At 37.1% G+C, this 14,944-nt stretch overlaps 1 protein-coding gene across 1 annotated transcript in view; it reads right to left on the bottom strand.

Moving 5' to 3' along the window:
* The window catches only part of MEIKIN (meiotic kinetochore factor), a 125,694-nt gene that overhangs the window by 53,782 nt on the left and 56,968 nt on the right, over positions 1 to 14,944 (bottom strand). The window contains exons 8-10 of the mRNA XM_027548558.1: positions 11,367 to 11,419; positions 8,663 to 8,733; positions 4,512 to 4,592 (exon numbers count right to left, since the gene is read on the bottom strand). Coding sequence (XP_027404359.1) covers positions 4,512 to 4,592; positions 8,663 to 8,733; positions 11,367 to 11,419 — 205 coding nt within the window. The remainder of the gene's footprint in view (positions 1 to 4,511; positions 4,593 to 8,662; positions 8,734 to 11,366; positions 11,420 to 14,944) is intronic.

Raw genomic sequence — 14,944 nt, forward strand, 5'->3', positions numbered from 1 at the left:
ATTTGTCAACAAAGGTCCGTCTAGTCAAGGCTATGGTTTTTCCAGTAGTCATGTATGGATGTGAGAGTTGGACTATAAAGAGGGCTGAGAGCAGAAGAATTGATATTTTTGAACTGTGGTGTTGGAGAAGACTCTTGAGAGTCCCTTGGACTGCAAGGAGATCCAACCAGGCCATCTTAAGGGAAATTGGTCCTGGGTGTTCATCGGAAGGACTGATGTTGAAGCTGAAACTCCAGTATTTTTGCCACCTGATACAAAGAGCTGACTCATTTGAAAAGACTCTGATTTTGGGAGGGATTGGGGGCAGGAGGAGAAGGGGACAACAGAGGATGAGATGGTTAGATGGCATCACCGACTCAATAGGCATGAGTTTGGGTAAACTCTGGGAGTTGGTGATGGAAAGGGAGGCCTGGCATGCTACAGTTCATGGGGTCACAAAGAGTCAGACATGACTGAGTGACTGAACTGAAGTGCCCACTAAATGAAATTCACCTACCCAGCAACTACACCTCATGGACTAATTTCCCTGATCTTCCCTTAACTGTTAGCCTTCCCCAGTGTTCTGCCTTTGCCTTCTTTTTGCCTACCACTGTACACTAGAGATTTTTAAAATCTCTACCTTGTTCCAGAGCGCCATACCCATATCATTATCAGGTTTCTCAACTTACCACATATTTCTACATCAAAATCAAAATATTTAAAGCCAAAGTCACGACCCATACTCCTTAGTTTTGGATTTCAAGAAGCTGTCATGTTGAGGCGCCAGATCTGACTACAGTAACCTGGCCTGAACCTAGGCTATACCACATGCATGTGTGCCCAGAATGAATTATCAACTGGCTGGGTGGGGATTGGGGGCATCTGCCCTTGCCCAGCTCCTCTTCCTCGTAGGGAGACAGAACAACTTCAGGCCTATCAATGTGTATTTTGAAACAGTGTTAAAAAGGTCACCTGAAAGTGAGACCCTAGAAAATGAAAATCCTTAGAAGCCCTGAGTCAACTGGCCTCCTTTCAGGGAAGCCAGCCAAGGAATGGCAACTTGGAATTGAGGGGAATCTAAATGACCCATTTGGTGGCAGCAAGCTATGGAATGAACCAAAGGGCAAATAGACTCATTCAATAAAAAAAAGAAAAAAAATGTAGACCTTAAAATGTCAAGCCACTAAGCGCTCTCAAAAGTATTTTTATTTATTAAAAGACACTAAATATTTACCTACAAAATGGGAGAAAACATTTGAAAATTATTTATCTGATAAGGGTCTAGTATCTGGAACATATAAATAACACTTACAACTCAACAATAAAAAGACTAATAGCCTAACTTTAAATGAAGAGGATCTGAGTAGACATTTCTCCAAAGAAGATATACATAAGGCCAATAAGCTCTATTGCAAAATCACAATGATATACTACTTCACATGGCCAAAAGATGGATGATGGTAAGTGTTGGTAAGAATACAGACAATCAAGACACTCATACTGCTGCTGGGAATGTAAAATTGTTCAACCACTTTGGAAAACAGCCTATCAATCCTCTAATTATTAACCACAGAGTCACCATATAACTCTGCAATTTTACGTCTAGCTATATGCTCAAGAGAAATGAAAATGCACATCCACACAAAAGTTGTATCTGAATGTTTGTAGCTCCTCATTATTAATAATAGCTCAAAGGCAGAAACAACTCAAGTGGTCATGAATACTATTATTAGGCCACAAAAAGGAAAGAAGTACTGGTATATACTAACCTTGAAAATATGCTAAACTAAAAGAAGTTAGTCACAAAAGGCTACATATGATTTTATTCACATAAATGTGAATAAATATCTAGGAAATCTATTGAGATAAAAAGTGGATTAGTGGTTGCTTGGGACCAGATAGTGGGATGGAGGAATAAAGTGATAATGGCAATGGTTAGAAGGAATGGGTTTTTTTGTGTGTGTGGTGATAAAAATGTTCTAAATTGACTGGGGTGATATACACCCAAGAAAACTGAAAACATATATCCACACACAGACTTGTCCATGAACACTCATAGCACTGCTATTCATTCAAATACCCATAAACTGATGAATTAGTAAATAAAATGTGGTATATCCTTAATATGAGACGTTATTCAGCCATAAATAAACAAAATACTGATAAATGCTGTAACATGGATAAATCTTAAAAATATTATGGTAAGTGAAAGCAGTTAGACACAAAAAGCCACATACTGTATGATACAATTTATATGGAACAGCCACAATAAGCAAACTTTAAAGAGATAGAAAGTAGATTAGTAACTTCCAGAAGCTGGAGGATGAGATAGGAGGAATGATAAGTGACTGCTAAGGGGGTGATGAAAAATGTTCTTTAATTAGATTGTAGTAGTGGTTGCACAAGCTTATGAGTACACTAAAAGTCACTGAATTCATACTTCAGCAAGGTGAATTTTAAAAAATGTGAATTATGGCTCAATTTTAAAAAGATGTTGGTATTTACAAAATAGTCAATTAGTTTTGTAGGGGAAAAATCATTTTTAAACACATTTCTCATATATATATATATATTAACCCAAAAGATAAAACAAAAATGAATAAAAAAAGAAAGTCATTTTCTAGGAAAAATATTAATCTTTAGAACACTAGAAAGACTGTGAGCAGAGTGTTCACAGAACACCGTTTTCCCATCTTGCAAAAGTGATCTTTGGTTAACTCTCCAGCTCTGTTCCACTAAGAATCTGATAAAGGTAAAAATGTCAACTATATTACTAGGCAACACTGCTTAGGGTAAAAATGATATCTAATTTTGAGGAATTATACATACAATGTAAATTTTAAAAATGCTAGAAAACACACATTATGGGCTTCCCTGACTCTTGTAATTAGGCATGTCCCTTGTGGGGACCCTGGAAGCTACATCTAGGTGTTATTATAGAACATACTGAATCTCATCTCCTTGTATCTGAGCTCTCTCCAGACTGCTGTGCAAGCTACTATATGAGCTCCTGTGAGGACTGCTTGCACTGAAGAGGCACACCTGATCTTGCTCTACTTGCAAGCTGTATACCTGCTGTTCAGTTGAACCTCAGAAGAACCCTGGCTGGGTAAGAAGCAAATTATAGATTCTTAGAAGAAAATACAGGGAGAAAACTTCATGATATTGCATTTAATAATGACTTCTTCGATATGTCACAAAAACACAGACAACAAAAACAAGAACAAAAGATAAACTGGACTACATGTCAATGTATGGCAAAACCACCACAATATTGTAAAGTAATTAGCCTCCAATTAAATTAAATAAATTAATTTAAAAATTAAATTTTAAAAAATTTAAAACTTTTGTGCATCAAAGGGTACTATCAACAGAATGAAAAGGTAACCCCAGAATGAGAGTAAATATTTGTAAACCATATATCTGATAAGGGGTTCATATCTAGAATATATAAAGAACTCTTACAACTCAACAACAAAAAAATTAACAACCTGATTTTAAAAATGAACAAAGGACTTGAACCGACATTTCTCAAAAGAAGATATAAAATGACCAATAAGCATGTGAAAAGATGCTCAGCATCATTAGCCATTAGAGAAATACAAATCAAAACCACAAGGAGATACCATCTTACACCTGTTATTAAAAAAACACACACACACACAGAAAATAATAAGTGTGGACAAGGATGTAGAGAAATTGGAACCCTTGTAAATTGGTGGGAATGTAAAATAGTGCAGCTGACATGGAAAAAAGTATGGTTGTTCCTCAAAAAGCTACAATGAGAGTTAACAAAGGATCAGCAATTTCACTTTGAATAATATACCAAATGAATTCAAAACAGGGCCACAAAGAGATATTTGTATACCCATGTCCATAGCAACATTATTTACAATAGCCAAAAGATGGATGCAACCAAATGTCCAACAACAGAAGAATGGATAAACAAAATGTGGTACATTCATACAATGGAATATTATTCAGCCTTAAATAAGGACATAAGTCCTGACATATTCTTCAACATTGATGAACCGTGAAGACATTATGTTGAGTGAAATAAGTCAGTCACAAAAAAGACAAATACCATATGGTTCATTTATATGAAATGCCTAGAACAGTCAAATTCATAGAGACAAAAAGTAGAATGGTGGTTACAAGGAACTGGAGGAGGAAGGAATGGGGAATTCACTATTCAATGGGTATGAAATTTCAGTTTTACAAGATGAAAAATTTCTGAGTATGGATGATGGTTACAACAATGTGAATGTACTTGAACTGTACATTTAAAAATGATTACAAGGGTAAATTTTATGTTATGTATTTTTTCCACAGTAAAAAAATTTTTTAAAGAATAAAAAATTTCTTTCATGTATAACAGTATATAGAGTACTTCCAGTGAAAATATGTTTATGCAACAGAAAATACAGACATTACTATGTGCAATATTCCCCTAGTCTAGGAGAAATAGAAAAAGAGAACAGAGAGCCAGAAAACAGATACTACAAGTGCTAAATGATAATAATAACACTTACCACTAAACCAGGTGTTTGCGAAGATGGAGTACTTGTTAACAGGCCTCTGCTTTTCTTATCAGAAGTACTGGAATGTGCGTTCTATCAGTATTTTGTGAAACAGAGAATTGAACAGCAGAAAGAAATAAATTAATACAGTAAACACAAAATTTTATAATTTTATACTAGATCATAATGTGTCACAGTAATAGCATTTTAATCTACTAACTCAATTTTAAACCACTAGACAGGTAATTAAAGAACTGTTTGACTTGAGCTGGGTTAAACAACTTCAAAAAAACTCCAAGTGGTACAAATGATAAACCTCTTTGAATAGGTGTCAGTATATGCTGAGAAGCCTGGAACCCAAACTCATAAAATTTGAACATCATAGGGAAGTTGTGTTAGGTTTCTTTTTTTCTTTCATCTTTTCTTCCTTTCACTCTTCTGGCTTAGAAATCTCTTAAACTAGTTGTTCAAGACATAATTTAGAATATTTATTAGGAAACTTTTATCAAAAAATTTATAGGTACATTTACCTAGCACACTAAATCTGTTAGCTCTCTAATTTGTTAGCTATATAATCTTTCAATATGTTCATCTGAACAACAGGGATTATTCTACCCTAGGAACTGTCATGCAAATGTTACATATGATACATGCTGCTCCACTGAAGGAGCACGGTTACCTGATAGCTCCCAGCTGCAACAGCTTTAGAATCTGCTTCAGCTTTTAGGTTGAAGCCATTACCTTCTTGGGCAAGCCTCAGCCAACATTTGAACATAGCAGCCCAATGTAAGATTCCTGTAATGGACAATCTATGCTCCAGACCTCCCCACTGGGAGAGCTTTTGTCAGCTCTGCATTGAAGACTAAGGCTATTTCACCCCAATCTTCCTTCCTCCCTGCTCTTCTTTCTCCAATATTACCCCCTCCAATATGGCACTTGAATTCTTAATTCTGCTGAATAATCTTTCCCAGTGGTCTCAAGCAAACCAATTGTCAACTGTCAGTCCATTTAAAACATACCTGCCTGTATATAGCTGTAAGTATATAGATTCTCTGCAATTTTTCCTAGCTTTGCTAAGAAGTTATGTACATCTAAATCTTTCTAATAAGTACATTTTCATTTTACAATCTTTTCAAGAACCAGCTAATAAAAGAACAGTGCTTACCAATGCAGTTTTGAGAGGCTGAGGCAGCAGAACTTTAGCAACTGATTTACCTGCACTGCTTTCTACAACAGACCTCTGGTGAGATGATGGAACCTTGCTTTTTAGACGTCGAGAGCTTAACGTTGTTTGAAAATTTGTATCTCTAGGTTCAGGATCTTTTTCAGGCTGAAACAAATTCAGAATCCTAAGACACATTTCACAGTGCTTTAAAAACATTTGTATCACTTCTCAGATGTCCTGTTTTTATTGTTATATGGATGTATGTTATAATTAAAATGGGATATGTATTTCTATCTATAATTCTCTAACTTCAAAGTTTAAAGATAAAACTTTCTTAAAATAGGTAAAGCATTCTTCATTTCTGCTACAGTATTTTTGATCTCAAGCATTCCTTTTCTGATTATTCTTAAAATTTCCATCTCTCTGCTTATATTGCATGTTGTCTACTTTTTCCTGTAACTGCCTTAGCATATTAATTACAATTATTTTATATTTCTGGTTTGAAATATAATTCAAATTGGTTATAATTCTAACAGTACTGTAATATCTGACTCTGGTTCCAATGCTTATTCAGTCTCTTTAAACAGTAATTTCTGGCCTTTAGTATGGCTTGCAATTTTTGCTAAAAGGTAGACATGTTGTACTGGGTAATAACAACTGCGGTGAATAGTCTTTCATAATGCACTGATAAATTGTGGGGGGAGAGGGGAAGCCTTCTACAATTCTATGATTAAGTCAGTATTTTATTGAGCCTATGCCCCTGGACTGTGAACATCACCAGTCCTTCTTAGTTCCCCTCCCTGCAAATTGAGACAGGATGGCTAGAAAGGACCATCCTGTAGTAGTTGGGTACTTCCATTCCCCGATGTGGAAGGCTAGAGGGAGCTAGAACTGGGTAATTTCCTTTCTCCACTGGAAGGGCAGAGCTGGCTGGAATCAGGTATTTCCCTTCCCCAGGTAGGTTACTGCTGCTAAGCTGCTTCAGTCATGTCTGACTCTGTGTGACCCCGTGAGACGGCAGCCCACCAGGCTCCCCCGTCCCTGGGATTCTCCAGGCAAGAACACTGGAGTGGGTTGTCATTTCCTTCTCCAATGCATGAAAGTGAAAAGTGAAAGTGAAGTCGCTCAGTCATGTCCAACTCTTAGCGACCCCATGGACTGTAGCCCCCCAGGCTCCTGCATCCATGGGATTTTCCAGACAAGAGTACTGGAGTGGGTTGCCCTTGCCTTCTAAAACCCCAGCAAGTTAGGATCTTAAACACCTTCTCTTGAGAGCAGGCTTTGTTAAGAAAAACAGAATATTTCAAAATGGTTGAGGTATTTCAAAATGGTTTCTTTTCCCTTCCCACTACCAGAACCATGAGGGTATTCTTCACTGATATTCATTATGAGGATCTGGTACAGTTTCTGCAGGTAAAACTCACAGAAGTGTGGAGGTTCCTGTGATGAATGGGTTCCTCTTGAGTTGTCCACAATGAGCCTCAGAAATTCATCAACGACATTTTTGGTTTTCCCACCCCAGCACTGGTTCTCAGGGAGGTTTCTGTTCATGTGTTTCTGCTCTGGTAAGTCAATATTCTCTGTATCCACCTGTCTGTCTTTCCATGATCTGGTGTAGCAGTTTACCATGCGACCTTACTTCTTTGACAGATCTATAAAGCGTTGCTGATTTTTCAGTTTGTTCAGGTTTCTACTTGCTAGGACAGAGCAATGATTTCTAAATTCCTTTCGTGTTAGATCAGAAACTGGAAGTCCTCCAATTTTCCAAAATTCTTTATAACACGACCTGCAAGCAGCGTTCGGCAAAACTGGCCACTCTCCCTTTTAGGAGCAAAAGTCCTCCTCCCTTATCTTCTACGAAACCATACACTGTTTATTTTCCCCTCCTCTCTGTCCACTCTTTCTTTTCCATCTGGCTGTAGAATTTTCCAAGAATTGATCCTGGATACCTTTCTCTTCCTTACTCTCTAGATACTCTTTCCCAAGTGATTTCGTCCAATACTATACATTCTAAAATATCTGTAATATTGTACACTCCTCTTTTATTTTTCTGACCTGCAAACTTGCAGCCAGTGGTGCTTCCAACATTTTCATCTTCATGTGCATTCAGACCTCATGCTTATCCTATCACATTATATAGCACCTTTATCCATCAAAACTGCTTAAGACACAAACCTAGAAGTCTTTCTTGACACCACTCACTCTTTCTGCCTCTATATCCAATCCATGAACTCTACAGGCAAAATATCTTGAATCCATGCACATTTTTTCATATGTCCTACAAAACATCCTAGTTAAAGCTACCACAATCTCCCACCAAAAATCTTTGTAATGAATCTTCTTGCTGACAGTCTTGCCCTCTTTCAATCTGCTCCCCAGTTATACAATGACAGTATGGTAGAGTGAAAAAAGTATAGGCTTCAGATCAAGGAAGACTTGCCATAAATTCCTCAAGCATATTGGTTAACACTTAAACCTCATTTTCCTCAGCTATAAAATAGCTAAAAAATAAATGAAAACCTTACATAACAGGAATGCTATAAAAACATATAATTAACAAAAAATGCTTAGAATAATGCTTACATTGAGTAGCCACTCCAATAGTAACTACTGCTATATACAAAGTCAAGTTCAAATTCCTCCCTGAAGACCACTAGATTCCAGGCCTAATGTACTGATTTATAATTCCTTAACATAGAACATTGTTACTATGTTTTGACTACAAAGCAAATGCATTATTGTCACTTTAAATTACTAACAGATATCCAATTATCCAAAAAGAAATTGGAAAAATTGTACATTTTAATCCTCTTTCATTAAATTTATAGAGTATATATGCATGCAACAATAATGTAATATGATAAACTCTAAAAATGTTTTCAATTATTGGTTTAAATAGCTGAAAAATAATTCATATAAAGTATTGTCTAAAAGAAAAAAGGATTTTCTATATTAAGAAAATTTATGGTTTATAAGGTTATTCTGCTTCAATACTTACTTTTTCTTTTTTTTCCCCAGGGGTCGAAGGGCAATTTTTCTCAGCAAGTAAAACTCCACAAGATGCATTATCTATAACAAAAATATACATTAGTGTTAATTATTTAACCTGTTGTTACATCTAAAGTACAGAAAATAGAACTCAAATTTGAAAAAAAATTGATTTTAATGACTGATTTTGTAATAGTTTTAGAACAACCTAACTTGAACAATCTGACAGGAGAAAGAATTCTTTAAAATATCTTTACTTCAAAACCTCCAGGTTTCACAGGAATAAATAAACTCTATATAAAAGATTTATCTTTCAATTTAGTAGAAAAAGTTGAATGTAACTTGAATTCTTAATTATCCTTCCACTTCCATTCTCTCTCTACTATAACTTTTTTACTAGCATTTAAAACATACTCATACTCAGGCTTCTTTCAGAGAAGGCAATGGCACCCCACTCCAGTACCCTTGCCTGGAAAATCCCATGGGTGGAGGAGCCTGGTGGGCTGCAGTCCATGGGGTCGCTGAGCGTTGGACACAACTGAGTGACTTCCCTTTTACTTTTCACTTTCACGCATTGGAGAAGGAAATGGCAACCCACTCCAGTATTCTTGCCTGGAGAATCCCAGGGACAAGGGAGCCTGGTGGGCTGCCGTCTATGGGGTTGCACAGAGTCGGACATGACTGAAGCGACTTAGCAGCAGCAGCAGCAGCAGGCTTCTTTATTTTTAAAAAATTTATTTTTTAGTTGAAGGATATGCAGATGCAGATATGCAGATGACACCACCCTTATGGCAGAAAGGGAAGAAAAACTAAAGAGCCTCTTGATGAAAGTGAAAGAGGAGAGTGAAAAAGTTGGCTTAAAGCTCAACATTCAGAAAACTAAGATCATGGCATCCGGTCCCATCACTTCATGGCAGATAGATGGGGAAATAGTGGAAACAGTGGCTGACTTTATTTTTCTGGGCTCCAAAATCACTGCAGATGGTGATTGCAGCGATGAAATTAAAAGACGCTTACTACTTGGGAGGAAAGTTATGACCAACCTAGATAGCATATTCGGAGAAGGCAATGGCACCCTACTCCAGTACTCTTGCCTGGAAAATCCCATGGATGGAGGAGCCTGGTAGGCTGCATTCCATGGGGTCACAAAGAGTCAGACACGACTGAGCGACTTCACTTTCACTTTTCATTTTCATGCATTGGAGAAGGCAATGGCAACCCACTCCAGTGTTCTTGCCTGGAGAATCCCAGGGACGGGGAAGCCTGGTGAGCTGCCGTCTATGGGGTCGCGCAGAGTCGGACACGACTGAAGCGACTTAGCAGCAGCAGCAGCAGACAGCATACTAAAAAGCAGAGACATTACTTTGCCAACAAAGGTCCGTCTAGTCAAGGCTATAGTTTTTCCAGTGGTCATGTATGGATATGAGAGTCAGACTATAAACAAAGCTGAGCGCCAAAGAATTGATGCTTTTGAAGTGTGGTGTTGGAGAAGACTCTTGAGAGGCCCTTGGACTGCAAGGAGATCCAACCAGTCCATTCTGAAGGAGATCAGCCCTGGGATTTCTTTGGAAGGAATGATGCTGAAGCTGAAACTCCAGTCCTTTGGCCACCTCATGCAAAGAGTTGACTCATTGGAAAAGACTCTGATGCTGGGAGGGATTGGAGGCATGAGGAGAAGGAGACGACAGAGGATGAGGTGGCTGGATGGCATCACTGACTCGATGGATGTGAGTCTGAGTGAACTCTGGGAGATGGTGATGGACAGGGAGGCCTGGCGTGCTGCGATTCATGGGGTTGCAAAGAGTCAGACATGACTGAGAGATTGAACTGAACTGAACTGAACCTTTCTTCTCCTGTTCACAAGCTCCTTAATCTTTGATCTATAAAACAAATCTTTCTTCTAAGGCTCATCCTCCAGGGTAGTAGTTGCTACTCTTTTCAAGGACGTGTGCTTTTACAAGTTTAGTTTTTATGACCAGATTCATTTCCCTTAGGATGGAAACCACCTTAATCATTTTTATAACCATAACTTCTTAATACCTAGCATTTTCTAAATGCTCATTACATAACTGCTTAAAGTAAAGATAACACCAAAAATTATTTTTTTTTCCAGCTCATACAGACTTTTATATGCATCAGGAACAAAGCAAGCAATTCTTTAAATTTATCCCTAAACAAATGCTCTAAAACTTACTGCAGGAAATAAAGAAAATAGAAATCTGAAATGAAGCAGATGTTAATAAGGTTGTAAATGTCTTGCTAAGTTTATTCTAATAATAAACTGCATAATAAAGGGCCAAAAAATGCAAGGCATTTTGTTGTTTCTTTTATTTTTCAATCATCACACATAACTTCAATGTATCTGTTAACTGATTACCTTCTTCTCCTATAATTGAAATTTACAAGGACAGGAAAAATATATCACTCCCTGTTGGTATATATCAGTAATGCCTAGTATAGAATACTCAGTAGATGTTTATTAAATGAATTAATGATAGGTACTGTGGGGATAGTTAAGACCTAGCCTCACACATCTTCATTTCTTAAATACAACCACACACTAAAAAGCACTCAATTTCCTGGGCTACCAGTTTTCTTAACATATACCATACTGTGACAAAAATAAAGAAATAGAGGATTATAAAAATGATTAGTTACATTATTAATTACATGATTCTGAATATGAATCTGATTCAAATTTCATTATTAATTACCTGATTCTGCCTTTAGTTCTGAAGAAATATTTTGGTCTGCTAACATCGTCATGCTAGAATAAGAACAAATTAATGGAATTCTTTTACTCTTTCAGTAACTTTTGAGAATCATCAAATAATACTTAATATACTTAATACTTAACATAAGGACATTCCTATGCAATCAATTATCCTGTAGAAAAAATGTTAATATTAGAAATGTTAATGTTAGAAAAATGTTAATATATCTATATGAACTAATAGTTTTTTGAAAAGGCAATATGTGCATCCATCAGTGTGAGACAACAGGTACAAAGCATAGTATTTATTTTTTAAAATTAATTAATTTAATTGGAGGCTAATTACTTTACAATATTGTAGTGGCTTTTGCCATATATCAACACAAATCAGCCACGGGTATACACGTGTGCCCCCCATCCTGAATTCCCCTTCCACTCCCCTCCCCATCCCATCCCTCAGGGTTGTCCCAGTGCACTGGCCCTGAGCACCCTGTCTCATGCATCGAACCTGGACTGGCGATCTGTTTCACATATGGTAATATACATGTTTCAAAGCTATTCTTTCAAATCATCCCACCCTCACCTTCTTCCACAGAGTCCAAAAGTCTGTTCTTTATCTCGTGTCTCTTTTGCTATCTTGCATATAGGGTCATCGTTATCATCTTTTTAAATTCCATATATATGCATTAATGTACTCTATTGGTGTTTTTCTTTTTGACTTACTTAACTCTATAATAGGCTCCAGTTTCATCTACCTCATTAGAACTGATTCAAATGAATTCTTTTTTAATGGCTGAGTAATATTCCATTCTGTATATGTACCACAGTTTTCTTATCCATTCGTCTGCTGATGGACATCTAGGTTGCTTCCATGTCCTGGCTATTGTAAACAGTGCTGTGATGAACATTGGGGTACATGTGTCTCTTTCAATTCTGGTTTCCTTGGTGTGTATGCCCAGCAGTGGGATTGCTTGGGTCGTATGGCAGTTCTATTTCCAGTTTTTTAAGGAATCTCCACACTGTTTTCTATAGTGGCTGTACTAGTTTGCATTCCCACCAACAGTGTAAGAGGGTACCCTTTTCTCCACACCTTCTCCAGCATTTAGAATCAGACAGATCTCGATTTAAAGCTCAGGTCTGCTACTTACATTTGAGTGGCCTTGGGAAAGTTACTTAACCTGTTTTGAGTCATGATCATCTCATTTATGCAAAAAGAATAGCAGTCTTGTCTTCTAGCATTCTTCTGGTAAGGATCTCATGTAACATGAGAGATAATACTTTAAAAAATTAATATTCTTTTTCTATTTTATACTTTCGTAAATGAGACTGCCCCCAATCAAATGTGTGAAAGAGGATTAGTTATTATAAGAACACAAAAAGACCAAAGCTCAGCCTTTGATCACCAAAGTGGGGTTTCTGAGTCCCCAGTGGACTTGAAAACTAAATGTGAAAAGATTATTTTTAAATTCCTATTACTGCTTTAATGAAAAGTTGAACTCAGTAAGCAAAAAGAATTTTACTCCTTCATATTTCCCGTTTAAATTCATCCTGTCAAAAAGACAAATTTAAAACTATAATGCAATTCATGGAGTCGCAAAAGGCTGGACACGACTGAGCAACTGAACTGAACTGAAAACTATAATTCAAAGACGCATATACCCCTGTGTTCATAGCAGCAGTATTCACAATAACCAAGACACAGAAACAACCTAAATGTCCATCAACAGCTGAACGGATAGAGAAGATGTGGTGCATGTATACAGTGGAGTACATATATAAAATACTACTCAACCATAAAAAAGGATAAAGTAATGCCATTTGCAGCAACAGGAACACAACCAGAGATTACCATACAACTTATATATGGAATCTAAAATATGACACAAATGAACCTATCTATTAAATAGCGGAATCAGAGACATAGAGAACAGACTGGTGATTGCCAAGCAGGAAGGAGTTACAGGAGGGATAGAGTGGGAGGTTGAGGTTAGCAGATGTACGCTTTTATATATGGAATGAATAAACAACTGCATAGAGAATATACTGTATAGAATAGAGAACTATTAATGTATTCAATATCCTATGACAAACCATAAAGGAAAATAATGCTTAAAAAAGAATATGTATGTATAACCCAATAACTTTGTTGCACAGCAGAAATTAACACATTGTAAGTCAACTATACTTCAATTATAAAAATAGAAAAAAAAGAAACAAATACAACACAATACAACTACAATATACAAATACAATAAATTCATCCCGTCAAAAATAGTACTTTTTTGCCCCCAAATGAAATTTCATGTGTATTCTATTGTTTTTGTGGTAGGTACTCTCTGGTAATAAACACACACTTTTAGGTAATAAAAACTCCACTATTAGTCTTCTTCAAAACTAGAGGCACTGAAACAGTCTGAAAATAAAAACCCAGCCTTTTAGCACAAGTAGCTTGAGAAGCACTGCACTATTATGCTGATGCCTGCTGAAGAGAGGGTGTCTTACCCATGCCCACACAGAGAACTTCCTCTCACTGCCTACCTACCGTTCAGCCTGTCTACTCGTATTAACAGCATAAAACATTCCTCATTACTTTTGCCTCTTTAACCTGCTGGATGTCTTCAGAATATGTCACAAGAAAACCTGGATTCTGCTCTATCACCATCTAGTGGCTAAAAGCGGACAATGTCAACTTCTACAGGCTTCTCAGGAAGATTGCTCAGGGAAACTGTTCTGGATTTCCAGAACTGCACTGGGGTAACAAGCAGAAGCTCCTGTGCCAGGTTTGTGATAACTGTAAATCACAGAACTTGGTGGCAAAGCAAAGACAAATGAGCACATCCTTACCTGGGACTTAAGTATTAAAGCAAGATTAACAGTTTCAATGTTTCCCTGGTGGCTCAGATGGTAAAGGATCTGCCAGCAATGCAGGAGACTGAGGTTCAGTCCCTGGGTTGGGAAGATCCCCTGGAGAAGGAAATGGCAATCCACTCCAGTATTCTTGCCTGGAGAATTCCACGGACAGGGGCCTGGCAGGCTATGGTTCATGGGTTGCAAAGAGTCGGACACGACTGAGCAACTAAAATACATAATATCACAACACCAAACTCATTATTTAATTTAAACCTCTTCCTTTTCTCAACCTAGCTCTGAGTTAGACTCCTGAAGTGAGGAAAGCAACTATAGTTTTTTTTTCCCCCTTCTATTTCTTGTTATTTTCCCTCCCCCATTTGCTAACTACTCTTTAGGATTCTCTGGCATTGGAACAGCAGGAAGGAATTGTAGGAAAAAATAGGAAAGGTCTATCCTGATCTTAATTGATACTATTATAACATGTCCTTGGTGCCCTTTGGGCATGGCAGATAGCCAAATGCTGACTCTTTCAAACCTGAAGTATTATATTTTGAAGGGTTCAAGATAAGATTTCCCTATCCCTAGGATGCTCTCACTTGCTGCTCTTTATGATGTTCTCAGATTTTGCATTTGATGATACTATTTCCAGCCTTGTTTTTTTTAATATATTTTTCATTGTGTTTTTAAATTTTTTACTTGTTTGGCTGCACTAGGTCTTAACTGCGGCAT

Source organism: Bos indicus x Bos taurus, chromosome 7, assembly GCF_003369695.1.
Source record: "Bos indicus x Bos taurus breed Angus x Brahman F1 hybrid chromosome 7, Bos_hybrid_MaternalHap_v2.0, whole genome shotgun sequence".
Classification (NCBI taxonomy): domain Eukaryota; kingdom Metazoa; phylum Chordata; class Mammalia; order Artiodactyla; family Bovidae; genus Bos; species Bos indicus x Bos taurus.